Source organism: Eriocheir sinensis, chromosome 38 (assembly GCF_024679095.1).
Source record: "Eriocheir sinensis breed Jianghai 21 chromosome 38, ASM2467909v1, whole genome shotgun sequence".
NCBI classification, from domain to species: domain Eukaryota; kingdom Metazoa; phylum Arthropoda; class Malacostraca; order Decapoda; family Varunidae; genus Eriocheir; species Eriocheir sinensis.
In genome coordinates, this window is record NC_066546.1 from 149,882 (window position 1) to 171,033 (window position 21,152).

The 21,152-nt window shown below is 45.8% G+C and overlaps 1 protein-coding gene across 1 annotated transcript; it reads left to right on the plus strand.

The window, feature by feature from the left end:
* The first annotated feature begins 1,860 nt into the window (after window positions 1-1,860).
* Window positions 1,861-20,800, plus strand: LOC127008791 (sodium-dependent nutrient amino acid transporter 1-like). The gene is made up of 7 exons (XM_050881191.1): window positions 1,861-1,870; window positions 3,170-3,670; window positions 5,455-5,665; window positions 10,054-10,327; window positions 10,625-10,918; window positions 12,274-12,492; window positions 20,543-20,800. Exons 1-7 carry the CDS (start codon window positions 1,861-1,863, stop codon window positions 20,798-20,800), a joined length of 1,767 nt encoding a protein of 588 aa, XP_050737148.1.
* The last annotated feature ends 352 nt before the right edge of the window (window positions 20,801-21,152 follow it).

Sequence of the window (21,152 nt, forward strand, 5' to 3'; positions counted from 1 at the left end):
ACTGCTCTTCTGAACTTGCTAACTGCATGTCTCCCCCCTCCTCCGGCCTCGCCTTACACGACTTTCTGATCAAGCTCATCCCTATACTGTCCAAACCCCTTATGGAAGAGTTAACCAATATCTTCACTCTTTCATCCCTCACGCTGGTAAACTCTGGAACGATCTTCCCTCATCTGTATTTCCTCCTGCCTACGACTTAAACTCTTTCAAGAGGGGGGTAGCAGGATACCTCTCCTCTCGAAATTGATTTCTCTTTTTGGCCACTCGTCTGTACTCTATTCAGGAGCAGTAAGTAGCGGGCTTTTTTTTTTTCATTATTGTTTTCTTATTTTTTTACGCCCTTGAACTGTCTCCTCTGCCGTAAAAAAAATAAAAATATATATATATATATATATATATATATATATATATATATATATATATATATATATATATATATATATATATATATATATATATATATGGGTGAGGCGTCGCCTCGCCCACCCTATGACGCCAAACCCGGGGGTGCGTCTAGGCAGGTCTCCATGCAGGTCCTTTCCCATCCTGAGTACCTCCTGGCAAGATGCATTGACTTGCTCGATCCATGAAGCCTGTGGGCGTCCACTTGGCCTCCTCCACTCTGGGTTGTCTTTTAAATAAACAACCTGATGAGCAGGGTCGTTTTTTGGGCAGCGTGCCACGTGCCCGTATAGCCGGAGTTGGCGTTTGTGGGTCTGTGCAGGTAATGGGCCTCGAATCAGTTTTCTGGGCAGCGTGCCACGTGCCCGTATAGCAGGAGTTGACGTTTGCGGGTCTGTGCAGGTAATTGGCCTCGAATCAGTCTCGCTGGTTTGACACAAAGTCATTCCAGCGGTATCTATTATTATGAGTACGAGCATCTATTATTATGAGTACGAGGAAAAACTCAAACAGTTAAACTTGCATTCTCTAGAAAGGCGAAGGGTGCGTGGTGACACGATCGAGGTTTATAAATGGATGAAGGGCTTTAATAAGGGAGACATTCATAAGGTTTTGTTGGTAAGAGAACCGGGTAGGACACGAAGTAATGGGTTTAAACTGGATAAATTCAGATTCAACAGGGAAATGGGCAAAAATTGGTTTACAAACAGGGTGGTGGATGAGTGGAATAGGCTTAGTAGTCATGTGGTGAGTTCCAATACAATTGTCACATTCAAAAATAGATTAGATAAATTCATGGACAGCGATATTAGGTGGGGTTAGATACACGGGAGCTACACGGGAGCTTAGGTTCAGAGGAGCTGCCTCGTACAGGCCTGCCGGCCTCTTGCAGAGTCCTATGTTCTTATGTTCTTATTTCCAAAGTTATCAATACGCCTCTCCAAGTCCCAATTTAGTGTCCATATCTCGCAGCCAGCAGTGTTGCCTCTATCTTCTATCGATATTTACATTTTGACTGCTCTGCTCAACTCGCAACTTCATGTCGCCTGAATTTACTTGTCTACATATAAGTTTTGTACCAGTATTTCTCGTTCGCAAAGAGTCATCAATTATAAACAATATTGATTTGTCCATATTCGTAAAGCCATTGAGTATTTTAAAACATTCGATCAGTTTTCCTCGGAGGAGACGTTTCTCAAGAGAAAATATGTTAAGGGTTGAGAGCCTCTCGTCGTAGGGTTTGTAGCGCAAGGAAGGGATCATTTGTGTTGTCCGATGTTGAACACCTTCTAATTTAGCGATGTCCTTTGTATGGTGAGGAGACCAAAACTGAACCGCATGTTCTAAGTGAGGTCTGACTAAAGTGTTGTAAAGCAGAGGTATTACTTTTTTTTTTTTTTTAATAAAAAGTTTCTTTTAATGAGGTCCAGCATTCTGCTCGCTTTGTTTGCTGCATCGATGCATTGCTGTGAGAATTTGAGGTTTGACGCGATTTTGACCCCCAGGTCATTGACGGACTGAACGTTGTGTTTAACGCCGCGCATTTCGTAATCGAACTTCTTATTTTTTATTCCAACTTAAAGAACCTGGCACTTATCTACATTAAAGGGCATCTCCCATCTATCACACCAAGCTGATATTTTATGCAAATCCTCTTAGAGGCTTTGTCTGTCTTCGTCAGTGAGAATTGAGTTACCAATCTTTGTGTCATCTGCAAACTTACTAATGAGATTATTGATTCCAACGTCAACATCGGTGATGTAAATAATGAAGAGCACTGGGCCAAGAACCGAGCCCTTGGGGACGCCACTAGTGACAGGCGATCACCACTCTTTGTTGTCTGTTGCTCAACCAATTCGAGATCCATTTATAAAGAAATTTATGGTATGGATCGTTATCAAACGCTTTCTGGAAATCAAGACAGACTAAGTTCAGTGATTTAGTTACGCCATAATCTGAGATGAGGTCGTTATAAAAGGTCAGTAGATTTGAGAGAGAGAGAGAGAGAGAGAGAGAGAGAGAGAGAGAGAGAGAGAGAGAGAGAGAGAGAGAGAGAGAGAGAGAGAGAGAGAGAGAGAGAGAGAGAGAGAGAGAGAGAGAGAGAGAGAGAGAGAGAGAGAGAGAGAGAGAGAGAGACTCAAAAATGGTCTAGATGTTTTGAAATTCTCACACGACCCCCCCCAGAAAAAAAATGTCTAACAACTATCTGCTAGGTGTCGGTTGGTGGCCGCCAGCTGAACCTCACGAGATGATCTGACAGCCGATAAGACTCCGCATATGTTTCCTCCGTGGTGTGGTGGTTAACGTGCCCAGCTATGAATCTGCAGGCAAAGGTTCACCCAGCTGTTCATCCTCCCTTTCGGGCTGGTAAATAAATTGGTAGTTGGAAAACCTGGGAAAGGTAGGTTGTAGTAACCCGGATTTTTTTCACATTCGGCTTTCTCGATGGGGCTTGCTGTTTGACCCCATTCTGTTAGTGGTGCGGACATTTCTTTTTATAGTGGCGCCATCTTGCTTGGCTCATGCTGTCCCCTGGAGCTCATTCTTGGTCCATTTTATAGAGTTAATTTAGAGTCCGTCTTGATAGGTGGCCTCCAGGGCAGCTTGTAGGTACTCATGGGCCACTCGGCAATGACTGGATATTGCCAACTTGTAGCGGCGGGCGGGAGGCGAATCTATATCTCCGGAACACCGCGCCTCTTGGCCTGTGCCCCGGTGATGGGATATATGCCGCCAAAGTCTCAAGGGCCACTGTGACGGAGATAAGCACTGAAACCACGCGCAACTGCAGGTCATGCCCTCATCTTCACCTTTCTTCCGCTCCTGGGCAAGCTGAACATCGCCTTCGATGGGGACGAGGGTGTGGAGGCGCAGCGATACGAACTCAAAGAACACACCGAGTTGCCAGCACAGCCCTCGGAGCCGCCGCCACCACTGCCAGACCCTGCCGCGGACAAACACAAGACACCGCAGGCCACAATCGAGGAGCAAGAAGCCGCAAAAGACACCAAAAACAATGAAGCCACGCGGGGGAAGTGGAAGAACAAGGCTGAGTTCCTGCTGTCGTGCATCTCTATGTCCATCGGCTTTGCTAACATCTGGAGGTTCCCGTTCGTGGCTCTGGAGAACGGCGGCGGTGCATTCCTCATCCCTTACCTGATCGTGGTGCTGTTCATTGGCAGACCGATGCACTACCTGGAGCTCATCCTGGGACAGTTCTCCTCCTGTGGCCCCAGTCAGGTGTGGGAGATGCTGCCCGCGTTCAAAGGTAAGGACAAGTATGTTTGCATGTGGTCAAGGTCACTCGTACGCTGATGACTCTACTCTGCATTATTAAACTTCTTTCAACAGAAGACCCACAACAGGAATTACCTGGTGCCCTTCAACCCCTCAAAAACTCAATTTGTCCATCTATCAACTCGACACAATCTTCCAAACATCTATTCCCTTCGACAACACTCAGCTGTCACCTTCTAATACACTAAATATCCTTGGTCTATCCTTAACTCAAAATCTTAACTGGAAACTTCACATCTCTCTAGCTAAATCACCTTCCTCGAGGTAGGGCGTACGGAATCGTCTGCTCCAGTTCTTCTCCCATTCACATATGCAATACATATAAAAGGGCCTTGTCCGCCCTCGTATGGAGTATGCATCTCACGTGTGGGGGGCTTCGCACATACAGCCCTTTTGGACAGAGTTGAGTCTAAGGCCCTTCGTCTCGTCAACTACCCTGTCTTATTTACAATCTCCCACCTACTAAATTCCTCTGCAATGTTGCCTCTATGTACCTTCTACCGATATTTTCATGATGACTGCTTTTCTGAGTTTGCTAACTGCATACCTGTCCCCCTTCCGCGGCCCCGCTGCACACGACTTTCTATTCCTACTCACCCCTGTACTGTCCAAATCCCTTTTGCAAGAGTTAACTAGTATCTCCATTCTTTTATTCCTTCTGATGGTAAACTCTGGAACAGCCTTCATTTGTCTGTATTTCCTCCTGCCTATAACTTGACCTCCTTCAAGAGAGGAGGGTCAAGTCACCTCTTTCCCCGAAATTGACCTCTCTTTTGGCCTCTTGTTCTAGTTGCTGTTGTTGGAGAAGCGCCTGGCGGGCTTCTTTGTTGCTTTTTTGTTTCGTGCCCTCGAGCTGTCTCCCTTGCTGCAGACAAAGAAATTCTATGTTTTCCAACTTCCTAATGCAAGAGCAGACCAGAATTTTCATTCTTTCATCTCTCATTTCTTAAAGAGTTGAGTGTGTGTTCATGTGTGTAAGGCATTTCTAGACTTTCCAACTTCCTAATGCAAGAGTAGACCAGAATTTCCGCTCTTTTATCTTTCATTTCCTGAGGACTTATGCGTGTGGTTGTGTGTCCAAGGTCATTTCTAGGCTTTCCAACTTCCTAATGCAAGAGTAGACCAGAATATTTACTCTTTCATCCCTCAGTCACTTCCTAATGGGAGAGTTTACATTATATTACAGTATTTTCGCCTTTTCATTCTTCACTTTCTAATGCAAGAGTTTACGGTATCTTTGCTCTTTCATTCTTCACTTCCTAATGCAAGAGTTTACAGTATTCTCACTTTTTCATTCTTTACTTCCTAATGCAAGAGTTTACAGTATATTCGCTCCTTCATTCTTCACTTCCTAATGCAAGAGTTTACAGTATATTCGCTCTTTCATTCTTCACTTCCTAATGCAAGAGTTTACAGTATATTCGCTCTTTCATTCTTCACTTCCTAATGCAAGAGTTTACAGTATATTCGCTCTTTCATTCTTCACTTCCTAATGCAAGAGTTTACAGTATATTCGCTCTTTCATTCTTCACTTCCTAATGCAAGAGTTTACAGTATATTCGCTCATTCATTCTTCACTTCCTAATGCAAGAGTTTCATCACCATAAACAACATCTATCCAAATCTCTTATGCAAGAGTTAACCACCTACTACGTCATGTTCTTCACTAAACAGTTCTAACACTTTCTAATCTCTCTTCTATTTTCTTCTTTTTCATTAACCGGTTCCCACTGTACCTTGAATCACTCTCCCCAGGTGTTGGCTACGGACAGATGCTCATCAACTGGTTCGTGTCCACCTACTACATCTCGCTGATGGCCACCTGCATGTTCTTCTTCTTCGCCTCCTTCAACCAAGAGCTGCCGTGGGCGTCGTGCGGGCTTTGGGCGAGCGAGGCGTGTGTGGATGCCGCGACCAACGTTACCATGCTACAGGAAGGCACGTCGGCCACGGAGGAGTACCTGATGTGAGTGTGTTTAGTATGTGTTTACCAGTCTTTACGCACCACTACCAGGGAGTTATTGAGGGCATGTGTTTGCAAATCTGTACGCATCATTTCAAGGGAGTTATCGAGGGCATGTTCGCTAATCTGTACGTACCATTTCAAGGGAGTTATTGAGGGCATGTTTGCTAATCTGTACGCACCATTTCAGGGGAGTTATCGAGGGCATGTTCGCTAATCTGTATGGGACTTTTCGATGGCAACGTCTCGGGCTCCCCTACGACTATTCCCCAAGGCCACAGAGAAGATTAACCGGGTTTTCATGGGCATTTTCCCGTTGAAGGTGCATAAGTCGGGTAAAACTATCACTAGAATCGCAAAACAATCTATGGAAATCACAACACCTTCTACGAAAGGCTTTTCAAACAGGCGAACTGATATGTTTAAAAATACTGGCTTTTATTAAATTCCGCCGAAGTTTTGACTCTCCTTCTTCTATCGATACTTTCCTGCTCACTGCTTCTGAACATGCTAACTGCATGCCTCATTCCCCCCCATGGATCCGCTGCACTCGACTTTCTACTTGAACTCTTCCCAATACTGTCCAAATTCCGTATGCAAGAGTAAACTACCATCTTCATTCTTTCCTTCCTCTCGCTAGTTAACTCTGGAACGGCCTTCCTTTGTCTGTATTTCCTACGAATTGAACTCTTTCAGGAGGAGGGGTATCAAGACACCTCTCCATCTACTCTAGCTCATTCCTATACTGTCCAAATCCATTACGCAAGAGTTAACCAGCATCTACATTCTTTCATCCCTTCCGCTGGTAAACTCTGGAGCAGCAGCCTTCCTTCGTCTGTACTTCCTCCTGCCTACGATTTGAACTCTCTCAGGAGGAGAATACCAAGACACCTCACCACCTATTTTTTTGTAGGTGCTTCCTGTAGCGCCGGTATGCTGTCTTGAGGGGCTAATTTTATTTATAGTGGCTGCCGTGATGTATGACTCTTGCTTGGCTCATGCTACCCCACCGGTGCTCCTCTTGGCCGAAGTCGCTGAAGTTAAGGTTGATTGAAGGTCTGGGCAGCATATGGGTAATCTTCCGCCACTCGACGATGGTTTAAAAATCAGCTTGTTTTGGTGGGTGTCGAAGCTAGTCCACGCCATGGGTCCACGCTAGCTGACCACTCGGTCACCGCCTTCCCTGTCTCTACTGTCCAAATCCGTTGTGCAAGAGTTAACCAGCATCTTTATTCTTTCATTCCTTTCTCTAGTAAACTCTGGACCATGGATCTTCATCTGCATTCCTTTCTGCCTGTGACAAACCTTTTCAAGAGGGGAGTATCGAGACGCCTCTCCTTCCGAAATGGACCTCTCTTTTGGCCACTCGTAGTGACATATTTTCGGGGTTTTTATTCTTCTATTTTCTGCCCTAAAGTTGCTTCCATTGACAAACATTAAAGAAACGGTGGTAGGATTGTTGTTAGCTTTATTATTTATATTATTACTTTCTCCTCCACTTCGTCCATCACCCCACAGGAAGGAGGCGCTAAAGTGGACCTCGAGGGCTTTATTATCATTATTACTATTATTACTGTTACGCCACCCCCCACAACACACGGGTCGTGAACCCAGCAGGACAGCAAGGCGGGTGCCAGCCACCCGACAGCTGCCCACACAAAATACCGCGAGGAGGGAAGGACACTAGAGGCTGGGGCACAAGGAAACACTCTCAACACTAATTCCTCGTTTACTGGCAAGTTCCTCACACAGTACAGTAGCTCTCGGGGCACAGTACAAGTTATACAGGCACACAGAAGCACGACAGACTCGCACACGGCTCTCCAGGCAAGCACAAACACGGGTACACCAACCCAGCACCTTACCCCAGCAGTCACGCGCCTCCCTGTCTCCGCGCCTCGCACGCAACTTTCCGGCGGGCCAGCGCCCGCCCCCCTCTCTGTCTCGTCTCCACACCCCTGCATCGCTCAGCCCCGAAATGTTGGACCATCCTAGCCACGATTTCATCACATTACCCATGCAATCACACACATACAACACAAGTAAACACGCCAACACACGCACTGGTGTAACATTACCATCAATAATTATCGTCCCATCAGCCTTACGTCTGTCCTAATTAAACTATTCGAAAAAAATAATCAGGGATAAAATGATCACTTTCCTTGAAACAAATGATTTGATAACTGATAGTCAGCATGGATTTCGTAGTAATCGGTCTTGCCTTACCAACATATTAACCTTCTTCAACGATGTTTATTCATGTTGGGACGCCCGAAGCCCATATGACGTAATTTACTTAGATTTTCAGAAAGCGTTTGATAAAGTTCCTCACGTTAGGCTTATTTCAAAACTACGTTCCCACGGTATTAACGACCATCTATGTGCGTGGATTCATGACTGGCTCACCAACAGAGAACAACGTGTAGTTCTTAATGGTGAAGCATCGGATTGGCAACCCGTCACCAGTGGCGTGCCCCAAGGTTCGGTCCTGGGGCCAACACTATTCATAATTTACGTGAACGACTTAGAAACTGATATCCTATCAAAAGTAGCCAAATTCCCCGACGACACCAAATTAGGAGGTACGGTAATGAACAGTCAAAGTTGCGAGAACATTCAATCAGGCTTAATAAGACTTGCCGACTGGAGCGAAAAATGGCAAATGAGTTTTAACGTAGATAAATGTAAAGTAATGCACATAGGAGAAAAAAAACCAAACTTTAAATATCAGATTCAAGGACATGAGCTCAGCGAAGTAAAACAAGAAAAGGATCTTGGTGTCATTATCAGTAACACTCTTAAAATGAGTGATCAATGTTCTGCAGCGAGTAAAAAAGCCAATATGATGTTAGGATTAATCTCAAGAAACTTTGATTATAAATCACCCGAACTTATGAAGAGATTATATTTAGCATTTGTAAGACCACACCTAGAATACACCGTTCAGTTCTGGTCACCGAACTTTATCAAAGATCAAGTTTTCCTAGAAAAGATACAGCGACGAGCAACCAAACAAATTCCATCGCTCCGAAACTTGCCATATGACGAGCGTTTAAAGCGTTTAGATATGTTTTCCCTAAAAAAGCGAAGGATAAGAGGGGACTTAATTGAAGTGTTCAAAATCCTTAATGGATTCGACAACATTAACCCAGATAGTCTATTTCAGAGAGACACCAACACAATAACTCGCAGCAACGGTATGAAGTTAAAGGGAAACCGATGTAACACATTGGTGCGCAGAAGTTTTTTCAATAACAGAGTCGTCGATCACTGGAATAGACTCCCACCGCCAGTAGTTAGCGCACAGAGTATCAATAGCTTCAAGTCTTCATTGGATAAGTACTTCAGGGATATAAGATTATACTGACCCTTCTTCGCATGTTTTCAGACAGATTGCAGCAAGACCTCAACCTAAATCCATATTATTCTCCCCCACAACCTAGATTGCAAGTAGCGTAAGTTAACAATAGAGTAAAGCAACAGTTAATGTCCGCAAGACAGGTGGAGTGAGGTGTGGGTGCAGTAAGGTGACAGGTTACTGGTGCGTGCCTAGTACCGCCGGTAAAACGAGGATCAAGCCTCCACCTGTGCCCCTGAAACTACACCTCACCCATCGTGAGTATTAGGGGGGATTCTGGGGCTGCCCTGTGTAGGCCACTCGGCCTCTTCCAGCCTCCCTGTGTTTCCCTGTTCTTATGTTCTTATGTAATGAAGTCGTTTTCCCCCACAGCTTAGGTTACCAGTAGCGTAAGTTAAGGGTAGTAATTTCCTCTTATTTCTCTCTTTACTGTAAAATTTCCATGTCCCTTTCTTCCTTAAAGGCACATGGTGTTCTGTTCTAACTATTTCCTGCCGGCACGTTGCCGGAGGGAGAGGTGGGTGGGGAGGAGCCTTCATCTATTCTGTCCTGTTCTACCACACGTAGATTACTAGTAGTAGCGGTAGTAAACAGACACCCTCGCCATAGACCGATAGGTCTTCTGGTGTCTGTTCTTCCTATGTATTCCTATGTATTACTTTACACAATTTTTAAACGTCTCGGCGCATCAGTTCCCCTGTTTGAAAAGCCTCTCGTTGAAGTTGCTGGGCATTTATTTACCTGTTTTGTGATGCTCGTGACAGTTTGGCACAGCTTCTGCACCTTGGACGGAAAAAGACATCCATGGAAACCCGATTAAGATTCTCGTCGCACGAAGCCAAACTCTTCTTCAATCGAGTCGTTAATGTTTGGAATTCTCTACCCTGTGATGTCGTTGATAGTACAACAGTTACGGCCTTCTAAATCTTCTCTGTGGCCTTAGGAAATGGTTGCAATGGGAGTCCGATACGTTTAAGAAAATAGACCCCTTTGTCACCCTCCTCCACCCTCCTCCTCCGTCACCCCACAGGAAACAGGTTCTAAAAGTGGACTTCGAGGGGCTCCGCAGCGGCCTCGGTCTCCCGGACTTCCACCTAAGCATGTGTCTGGTGGCGTCCTGGGCGGTGGTGTTCATGGTCCAGATACATGGCATCAAGACCTCGGGGAAGGCCGCCTACTTCACTGCCATCGTGCCCTACGTACTGCTGCTGGCGCTGCTCATAAGGGGCGTGACTCTGCCGGGCTCAGCTGAAGGCATCATGTACTTCCTGACGCCGAGATGGGAGAAGTTACTGGACATACAGGTACAGAGAGAGAGAGAGAGAGAGAGAGAGAGAGAGAGAGAGAGAGAGAGAGAGAGAGAGAGAGAGAGAGAGAGAGAGAGAGAGAGAGAGAGAGAGAGAGAGAGAGTTGTGAGTCTAAGGTGTATATTCTTAAACGACTGTCCGCCCCGTAGGTGTGCCATGAACCTACAGAAACACTCATTAGAACCCGACTGATTTCCTTTTCGGCCTTTTGAAACGTCTACAAATACCATCCTAATTCCGACCGAAGGCTGTTGAGGTACTCCCTTAACCCTGTCCGCGTATGTCCGCCCGTAGGTGTGGCTGGCGGCCGTAACCCAGGCGCTGTTCAGCCTGACCATCGGCACCGGCGGTGTGACCACGATGGCCTCCTACAACGACTTCAGGAACAACATCTACGTGGACGCAGCCTTCATCTCCGTGGCGGACACCGTGACCGCCTTCCTCTCCGGCGTCACCACCTTCGCCATCCTGGGCCACCTGGCGGTCCTAATGGGCGTGGACCTTCCCGACGTGGTGCAAGGGGGTGGTACGTCCCTTGCCTTCGTCAGCTACCCCGATGCCCTGGCGAGGTTCCCGTGGCTGCCGCAGGTAAGAGGGTGTTCAAGTGTCCTTCCCAAATCATCAACTGTTCTTTCCATTCACAAATCTATCTGACTTTCGTTTCAAACCTTCAGTCGTTTTTGCAACTGCTTAATGGGACTGCTTCACTTGCTCCACTCATTCAGCACCTTCTTCGTGAACCAAATCTTGCCCACAGTCTTCCGCCGCTTAAACTCCGCCGCAATGTTGCCTCTTTTTCTATCTTCTATCGATTATCCATGCTGGCTGCTCTTCTGAACTGCTTGGCTTCACCCCTCCCGCGGTCCAACGCAGACGACTTTCAACTCCCGCTTATTCCTATGCATCGTTTTTTCACCCTGTCCGGTGGTAAACTTTGGAATAGTCCTCCTTCGCCTGTATTTCTTCCTGCCTTCGACTTTAACTTTTCAAGACCCTTCCGAAATTAACTTCTCGTTTGGCCACTCTTTTGAACTCTTTTTGTAGGGGCAGTGGTTAGCTGTCTTATTTTTTTATTATTATTTTTTTTGCCCTTGAGCTGCCTCCTTTACTATAAAACAGTGAGAAAACAAAAGAAGCAAAAGATTAATAAAAAATAGACAAAAACTAGGCTCGGTATTGTCAGATGCTTTCGGCTTTCATGTCAACTATTTCCAAAGGCCAAACATGAGACCAGTCGGGTTCTTGTGAGTGGTGTTTAAGGTTCGCGGTACAAAAAAAGGGTCAAACTACCACTAGAGCCATAAAGCTACCCTTCTACGAAAGCCTTGTCAAATACGTGTGCTTGGGCAACGAAATGTTTAAGTATACTACCTCAGACATCGTAAGTGACCACCATCCAAGGCTAGCTGTACGGTACGGTACGGAATTTTTAACCGTACTCCGTACCTGAAAAAATACCGTACCGTAATTTTGTACCGTACCCCCAGCAATTTTTCCGTACCGTATGGTACGGTAAAAATACCGTACAGTAATTCAGTACCACTGTACATATATATATATATATATATATATATATATATATATATATATATATATATATATATATATATATATATATATATATATATATATATATATATAATTTTGAAAAGCTACATTTATAAAGGGACTATATATGTATCAGGCCTTTTAAATATAGCCTACCTGGCGCTAATGAGCAAGAAAAAAAAATAGGATGATCACTTGTATTAAGCCTGTGGTACGGTATGGTTCAGAATTTTGCCAAATTTTCCGTACCTATATTCTACCGTGCCGTGTATTAGGAAAATATCGTACCGAAATTCTATACAATACTTTTTATGAACATTTCAACCGCACCGTACCGTATTCCGTACCGTACCGTACCGTAGTACCAGCCTTACCACCATCTCACCTTTCCGCAGATGTTCTCCGCGCTGTTCTTCTTCATGATGTTCACGCTGGGGCTGGGCACCATAGTGGGGGCGACCAGCGTGCTCATCACCGCCGTCAAGGACAACTTCCCGCAGCTTCAGACGTGGACGGTGAGCCTGTCCGTGTGTCTAGTGGGCATGTTCTCAGGACTCGTCTACGTTACGCCGCAGGGACAGCACGTGCTAACCCTGGTCAACCACTACAGCGCCGTGAGTAGACCGTAGGCTGTAGTAGTAACAGTAGTAGTAGCAGTAGTAGTAGTACTAGTAGTAGTAGTAGTAGTAGTAGTAGTAGTAGTAGTAGTAGTAGTAGTAGTAGTAGTAGTAGCAGTAGTAGTAGTAGTAGTAGTAGTAGTAGTAGTAGTAGTAGTAGTAGTAGTAGTAGTAGTAGTAGTAGTAGTGGCAGCACCTGGACCCGACCTGTACTTTGAGACGACGGTGGTTGATAGTTGTATCAACCACAAGCTCTATTAGCTTAAGAAAATATGTTTAGTAAGGTTTGTAATACTAACTAAAGATGGTTGTCTGCCACAGTCATTGGCGGGGTGGGGCCAATGAATTGCTTTGTGAAAGGATATGAGAAAAGATACCGCTCACAACGCAACTCTAATGGATGGAGGCCAGAAAAAAAGTAGAAGAAGTAGTAGTAGTAGTAGTAGTAGCAGAAGTAGTAGTAGTAGTAGTAGTAGTAGTAGTAGTAGTAGTAGTAGTAGTAGTAGTAGTAGTAGTAGTAGTAGTAGTAGTAGTAGTAGTAGTAGTAGTAGTAGTAGTAGTAGTAGTAGTAGTAGTAGTAGTAGTAGTAGTAGTAGTAGTAGTAGTAGTAGTAGTAGTAGTAGTAGTAGTAGTAGTAAGTAGTAGTAGAAGTAGAAGTAGTAGTAGTAGTAGTAGGAGTATTAGAGAAGAATCAGCTTGGGGCCATTATTCTTATTAAACCTTTCGGCAACCAAGCACACACTCATTTGGCAAGGCTTTCGTAGGAGTTTTGGGCATTTCCAGGGGTAGTTTTATGAGCCAAGTGGTAGTTTGACAAAGTTTCTGCACCATGAACATAAAGAAAGTAGTATAATTATTATTATTATTATTATTATTATTATTATTATTATTATTATTATTAGTAGTAGTAGTAGTAGTAGTAGTAGTAGTAGTTGTATGTCATGAATTCCTCATTCCAAGAAGAGACGAGAATGGAATATTCCGTGGAATTCCTCTCCAGCGGAAGATTCCATTATTCTTACTTGTCAACGGGTCAGTGCACAAGAGTGGGCGGAACTTATTCAAATCATATTATAGCCTATTGCTGCCAATGCTGAAATATTCTTGGGATGCATGACCAACTTTACTTAGTTCATGGTGTTAGGTTATTAATAGATAAAAACCCATAGCCGTTAGGGCGTTAGTTAAGTGTTACGCAGAACAAGAGATGTTAGTTGTGGAGAGTGCTGGCATCTTGACCGCGGGCCAGGGCAGCTAGAGATACCGTGAGTCGGCGGCACACCTCTTCAGCAAGTGACCCAGCTCCGCCAGGACGTCCTTCCCCTTACTCCAGCTCCACGTGTGTTCGTGGCGGTCTTTCCTGCCCTGCCGTATCCACAAGTAAGTTTGACTGTGTACTGCAGGCGAGGGAAGCCCTTGGGAGGTTACGAGAGAAGTGTTTGATGCATGGAGCACCTTGGAAGGTTACGAGAAGCGGCTGAAGGACTCCAACGTTGGGCGGACGGACCACGTGGCATCCAGGCGGGCTTCTGGCGCGCCCATCCACACAGCTACGTACAGTTCTTGCCTAGGATAGTTTAATCCAGTTAGCTAGGTAGCTGTATGCCTGGAATTAATTAATATTTCTTATTTCCAGCGAGTTTTCCTTGTCGAGTTAAATAAACGTAGGAGCAGGTTCATCTGGTCTTTGCTTATCCTATGAGGGTGTGATTGGTCAAAAATAAGTGACTAGAAGGGGGCTGTGAGTCTGATAACTAAATTTTCAGATAATTTATTTTATATTTTTATTGCTGAGAATACATCGAGATCTTCAGAAGTTCAGATCTTTTCAAGAAACCCACTTTAATTGGCGCCCGAAACAGAGTAACCTGACCTCACACTCCATAGGAGAAGTATTGGCTGTTAGGCTCGTGAAGTATTTATCTAGCAAGATGTCTATATCACATTGGAAACAGGAAGCGGAAGAGATAGGGTTAAATGCTAAGGAAACCAACGAGTACATACTCACAGCGCAAGAGGAAGCGAGAGAAAAAGAAAGACAGCAACACCAGCTAGAATTACAGAAACTGGAAGCTGATAGAGAACGAGAAAAGGAGGCCCATGCAGTAAAATTGGCCGAGCTAGCGGCGAATAATGGGAATGGTACCAACTCTCAGAATAATAAAGTAGTTTCCCCAAAGCTAAAGCCTAATCATTTCCAAGAAGGTGGCAAGATTGAGATATTTATAGCGCGGTTGAGGAAGCCGCTAAATTAATGCAGTATGATGACGTCACCAAGAGTGTGCAATTCATGAGTCTTTTTGAAGGTAAAGCTTTGGAAGTGATTCATAGATTGGATGAGGACTCTCGTGAGTATAAGGATATGAAGGAGGCATTAATGGCAGCTTATGGAATGTCAGTTGATGATTTAAAGAAATATTTTTCCTATGCCTCCATAAATGACGATGAGACAGTAATTCAATTTGCTGCTCGCCTCAAGGGGTACTTAGAGCAATGGCTCAAGAAAGACGGTGCTGAGGAAACACTAGAAGGTGTGAAGGACCTAATTTTGAGTGCGCGGTACGTAAAATCCTGCCCAGATGAATTAGTCACGAGGCTCAAAATAGACAAGGTGAGGAAATTGGAAGTTATGAAGAAAATGGCTTATTCCTATTTTGAGGCCTGCGGTAGGAAGAAAAAGCCTCTAGTTAAAAGCAATAGCATGCAGAGTGATGCCTCTGGAAGAAAGATGGCTTCCGGCGTCGCCACCACTGGTGCGATTAGCCGCCAGTGGACTCCAGCCAAAAGTAACCAGAATTATGCATCGCGTTCGAAAACTGGAAGTTATGGGCCGCGACCGAATCAGGGTGACTACTCTAAGTGGCACAAAAATGCTGCAGTAAAGCAAAAAGGTGTAACGCAGCATGGGAATTTTGGTAAAAAGCAGGGTTCGTCATCACATGTGCCTTCCGTGACCGGCCAGTATCGCGATGAGGCGCAGAATCAATGACTATTGGCCGGAGCAGCTACACATCAGTACGATGATCGGTTGAACTTGAGTAAAGCTTGGGTAGGAGACCGAGAGGTTACAGTGATGAGGGATAGTGGTTCTACCATTTGTACACTGAGGCACAGCTTAGCTAGGAACCATGAATTCACAGGCGAACGGAGAAAAATATGGCTGTTGAATAGCGCGCCAGTGATAGCTCCTGAAGTCAAGATAAAAGTCAAGTCACCCTATTATACAGGCTGGACAATGGCGGTGACACTCGAAACACCGCTCTATGATTTAGTGATTGGCAACGTAAGGAAGGAGGTGCAAGGCGTCCGTAAACGTCTGCAGGAAAACAGTGTCATTAGCTGAACGACAACCGCGTCAGTTTTATCAAGCAGCGTGGCTTGATATACAGGCAGGTTATCTCTCCCTCTGGTGAAAATATATTGCAGTTAGTTGTGCCTGCGAGATACAGAGAGGCTGTTATCAAGTTAGGTCATAGCACTGCTCCAGGCGGTCACATGGGAACAGCCAAGACACTCGCTCGCGTACAAACACATTTTTACTGGCCAGGGATAGGCCAGGGGGTATCTAGATTTGTGAGGTCGTGCGATGTATGTCAAAAGACTATAGATAGGGGAAGAGTAAAGCCTGCTCCCTTTCAGCCACTGCCCATTATTGACTCTCCCTTTAAGAGAGTAGCAGTAGATTTGGTGGGGTTAATAGAGCCCCGAGCCAGCGATGGTTACCGGTATATTCTTACGCTTGTAGATTTTCCCACGCGTTGGGCAGAAGCAGTGCCGCTCATGAATATTGAGACGCAAACTGTGGCTGAAGCTCTCATGAGCATATTTTGCCGAGTAGGTATACCCAAACAAATACTGAGTGATCGAGGCACTCAGTTCACCTCAGGGATGATGGAGGAAGTACTCCGTTTGCTAGCGTGCAAAGGGTTACGTAACACGCCCTACCATCCCATTGGGAATGGACTGTGTGAACATTTTAATGGCATGCTTAAGAAAATGCTTAAACGCATGGCTGCCGAACAACCCAAGGAATGGCCTAGGTACTACCTTGCTCCTCTGTTGTTCGCGTACAGAGAAGCCCCGCAGAGCTCCACAAGGTTGTCCCCGTTTGAGCTAATGTATGGAAGGTTTGTTAGGGGCCCGCTACAGTTACTGAGAGAGCTGTGGGGTGACAATGTTCCGGACCCGAACGTCAAAAACACGTACCAGTACGTGTTAGATTTAGGTGACAGGTTGAGAGAGACCTGTAACATTGCTAAGGAGGAGTTACTCAAAGCAAAACAAGTACAGAAAAGTTACTACGACCGGAAGGCGAAGTTGCGTAAGCTCAGTGTAGGAGAACAGTGCCTAGTTTTGCTTCCCACAGCGAGCAACAAGCTGTTAGCTCAGTGGAAGGGACCTTACGAGGTTCAGGAGAAGGTCAATGACCTTAATTATATTCTCCTGGTTGATGGACACCCTAAACGGTTCCACATCAACATGTTTAAACAATACTACCGGCCAGAAGCAGCCGCGTGTTGGTTTAGAGAAAGTGAGTATGATGATGAGAAGGTGAGGTGGAGTTAGTTAAAGCTCACTATTCTCAACCTCAGATCGTAGATGTGGGAGCGGCAGTAGTAATACAGGATGATGAGGACGGCGAGGCTCCTCTCACTGTCTCTTCTAGACAGACAGAGTCAGTGCATGACGTGACGTTGGGAGAAAAGTTAGCCCCAGAGGAGAGGAAACAATTAGCATCGTTGCTAGAGGGTTATGCAGAGGGTTTTTTCTGACAAACCTAAGATTGCTCGGGTACCAGAGTATCGAATCGAGTTGACGAGCAAGGAGCCTGTCAGACAAAGGCCTTACCAGATTCCTTTACGAATGGTAGACGCCGTAAAAAGCGAAATCAGTGAAATGGAGGCCGCGGGTATCATAGAGAGATCAAATTCCCCCTCCTGCAGCCCCATGGTATTCGTAAGGAAGAAAGGAGGAGGAATGAGGATTTGCGGTGATTATCGAAAAGTAAACGCAGTGACACGCGTAGATGCTGAGCCAATGTCTGACCCGCAAGCCATATTCGCTACTCTGGCTGATTCTAGAATGTTTTCTAAGATAGATCTGACGAAAGGGTTTTTCCAGATTCCTCTGAGTGAAGAGAGTTGTAAGGTGACGGCTTTTAGTACACCTGGGGGCTTGTATCAGTACAAAGCCTTACCCTTCGCGATGACCAACTCGCCAGCAGCTTTTAACAAAGTCATGCACGAGGTCATGAGAGGTATGGAAGGAGTGGAGCTTTTCGTGGATGACGTATTAATTAACTCACCCACATTCAGGCAGCATCTAGAGACCCTCAGGTTAGTGTTGGAGCGGCTCCGGTGCTACAACCTGACCATTAAGTCCAATAAGTGCTTGATTGGGCACGAAAAGGTGCCATTCTTAGGTCATGTCATTGGTGAAGGACAGTATGGGTGCCAGATGGATAAGATAGAAAAGGTCAGATATGCTCCACGTCCTCAGACCGAAATTCAGGTAACGTCATTCTTGGGCTTATCTGGATATTACCGGGATTATATCCTCAGTTGCTCTGTCACTGCTGCCTCTCTGCATGAATTGTTGAGAAAACATGCACCCAATAAGGTACAGTGGACAGATGCGCAGGAGGAAGCCTTCGCGACATTTAAAAGCATGTTATGCAAAGAGCCCATTTTGCAGCTGCCTGATTTCAATAAGCAGTTCATTCCGCGTACCGATGCATCACAGGAGGGCGTTGGTGCCGTGTTGATGCAAGAGAGTAATAATCAGGTGTTTCCTGTATGTTATTACAGTAGGAAGTTGCGTCCAGCCGAGATAAATTACACTACGGTAAAGAAAGAGCTCCTTGCAGTAATAGAGGGAATCAAGAGATATTATTTTTACATATATAGGAATCAGTTCGTTCTCGAAACTGATCATATGCCCCTAGCCAGTTTGAAAACTTCTAAGAACGCAAATGCACGCCTGATGCGTTGGGCGTTGTATCTCCAGCAGTTTCAGTTCACGGTAAAGTACATAAAGGGACAAACCAATGTTGGGGCGGACTTCTTGTCGCGTCTGGTAGCAGAGAAACCTGATCAAGGTGGTAGTAAGGTGACAGGATACTGTGACCCCTGAAACTACACCTCACCCATCGTGAGTAGTGGGGCAATTCTGGAGCTGCCCCGTGTAGGTCACTCGGCTTCCTGCAGTCTCCCCGTGTTCTTATGTTCTTATGTTCTAACTAAGTGACTGAAGTGGATAGGTTAGGTGGCTCGGAGACTTTATGTTCGGATCTTGGGACCTCAGATTCAGCTGAATCGAGGAACCAAATGACGAAAGTCTGCAGATTATGTATCTTCCGAGGGTGGTTGGCGGTGCACCCCGCCATCCGGCCATGTGTTTTCGAGCAGATAGGAGCTGTTATAAACCTTGGGTGGTGGAGTCGTAAATGTAACCCTGAAAAAGCTGGTTGGCCCGAGAGTTTTGCGGCATGCTTAAAATTTAAGTTGCATGGTATGGCATGGTGTGATAATGTAGGAAAATTAGGCAGATAGCCAGGAATTTATACGATAAGTTACACCATTTTACACCTACCTACCTCTGATCCACATCTGTCCCACAAACACTGTGTATACATACATAACACCACTTACATATTGTGAATAATTGTGGCGAAGTTCGCCAAGCCCGCTCTAACAGGTAATGGCGCCTAGTTAGAGAGTTTTCTCTAGTTTGAGTATTAACGTAAATGTTGAGGTTTTTCACTCACAGGCGAACCGTCATTTCCCTGAGCAGAGGTTAACTGACATACACCACAGTATGAGGTGTGTGAAAGTGTGAGAACGTACTGTCAAGAACATGCTAATTCTGTAGGTGCAGCTGTAGGGCATGTTACCAGTGTTGGCAGCACGTAAAAACTTTTGTCTTCAGAGAAAAGTTTTTACGTGCTACGCTGCCAACACTGGTAACATGCCCTACACCTGCACCTACAGACAAAAGTTTTCTTAGAGGGGGGGCGAAATGTCATGAATTCCTCATTCCAAGAATAGACGAGAGTGGAATATTCCGTGGAATTCCTCTCCCGCGGAAGATTCCATTATTCTTACTTTTCAACGGGTCAGTGCACAAGAGTGAGCGGAGCTTATTCAAATCATATTATCGCCTATTGCTGCCAATGCTGAAATATTCGTGGGATACATGACCCACTATTACTTTGTGCATGGTGTTAGATTATTAATAAATAATATCCCATAGCCGTCAGGGCATTGGTTAAGTGTTACGCAGAACAAGAAATGTCAGTTGTGGAGAGTGCTGGCATCTTGACCGCGGTCCGGGGCAGCTGGAGTGACCGTGGATCGGCGGCGCACCTTCTCTTCCGTTTGTGAACCACCCCCGCCAGGACGTCCTTCCCCTTACTCCCGCGCCACGTGTGTTCGTGGCGGTCTTTCCTGCCCTGCCGTATCCACAAGTCAGTTTGACTGTGTATTTCAGGTGAGGGAAGCGCTTGGGAGGTTACGAGAGGCGTGTTTGCTGTGTGGAGCACCTTAGAAGGTTACGAGAAGCGGCTGGAGGACTCTAACGTTGGGCGGACGGACCACGTGGCATCCAGGCGGGCTTCTGGCGCGCCCATCCACGTAGTTAAGTACAGTTCTTGCCTAGGATAATTTAATCCAGTTATCTATGTGGCTGTATGCCTGGAATTAATTAATATTCCTTATTTCCAGCGAGTTTTCCTTGTTGAGTTAAATAAACTTAGAGCAGGTTCATCTGGTCTTTGCTTATCCTATGAGGGTGTGATTGGTCAAAAAATAAGTGACTAGAAGGGGGCTGTGAGTCTGAGAACTCAATTCTCAGGTAATTTATTATATATTTATATTGCTGTGTACATCGAGATCTTCAGAAGTCCCGACCTATTTCAAAAACCCCACATAGCAGTAGTAATAGTAATAGTAGTAGTAGCAGAAGCAGCAGTCGGAGCAGCACCAGCAATATTATCATCATTAGCATCGGCAGCAGCATTACCCTTGCACGGCTGGTAATGTCGTTTCAGAACCTGTCCGCCCTGCTGCTGGTGACGATGGAGGTGGCGGGCGTGGCCTGGGTGTACGGGCTGCGCCGCCTTGCTGCCGACATTCACTTCATGCTGGGCCGCTCCACGGGGGTGTTTTGGAAGGCGAGCTGGCTGCTGGTGAACCCGCTGTTCCTCGCCGGCGTCCTCGTGTACAGCCAGACGCAGGCCACCGTGCTCTCCTACGGTGACTACGTCTACGGCACAACAGAAACGGGTCAGTCTGGTGCAGGGCTGTAAAGTCGGGGTTGGTGTCGGAGTCGGAGTCGGAACCGGAGTCATTCATTACCTAAGGAGTTCAGAGTGTGTTCTCTCTCTCTCTCTCTCTCTCTCTCTCTCTCTCTCTCTCTCTCTCTCTCTCTAGAATAGTAGTCAATTATGAGATGTATGTTGGACAGTATTTGTGAGGTATCTGGATGCGGGTGCGGGCGTGAGAGGGAGGGGGTGTTGCTGGTACGGAGTATCGGAGGCCCAGAGCAACGTGGTCGGAGAACAGCACAGGGATGAAGAAACACTTGACACGTGGAGCTACCAGTCCTGACGTAAAGATGTGGTCCAGGGTACCTCCACGGGAGTGGATGGCGCCGCCAGT

Coding starts and splice junctions, on each gene's coding strand:
- LOC127008791 (XM_050881191.1), top strand. Junction 3,671..5,454: donor GATGCTGCCCGCGTTCAAAG/GTAAGGACAAGT, acceptor CACTCTCCCCAG/GTGTTGGCTACGGACAGATG. Junction 12,493..20,542: donor TGGTCAACCACTACAGCGCC/GTGAGTAGACCG, acceptor ATGTCGTTTCAG/AACCTGTCCGCCCTGCTGCT.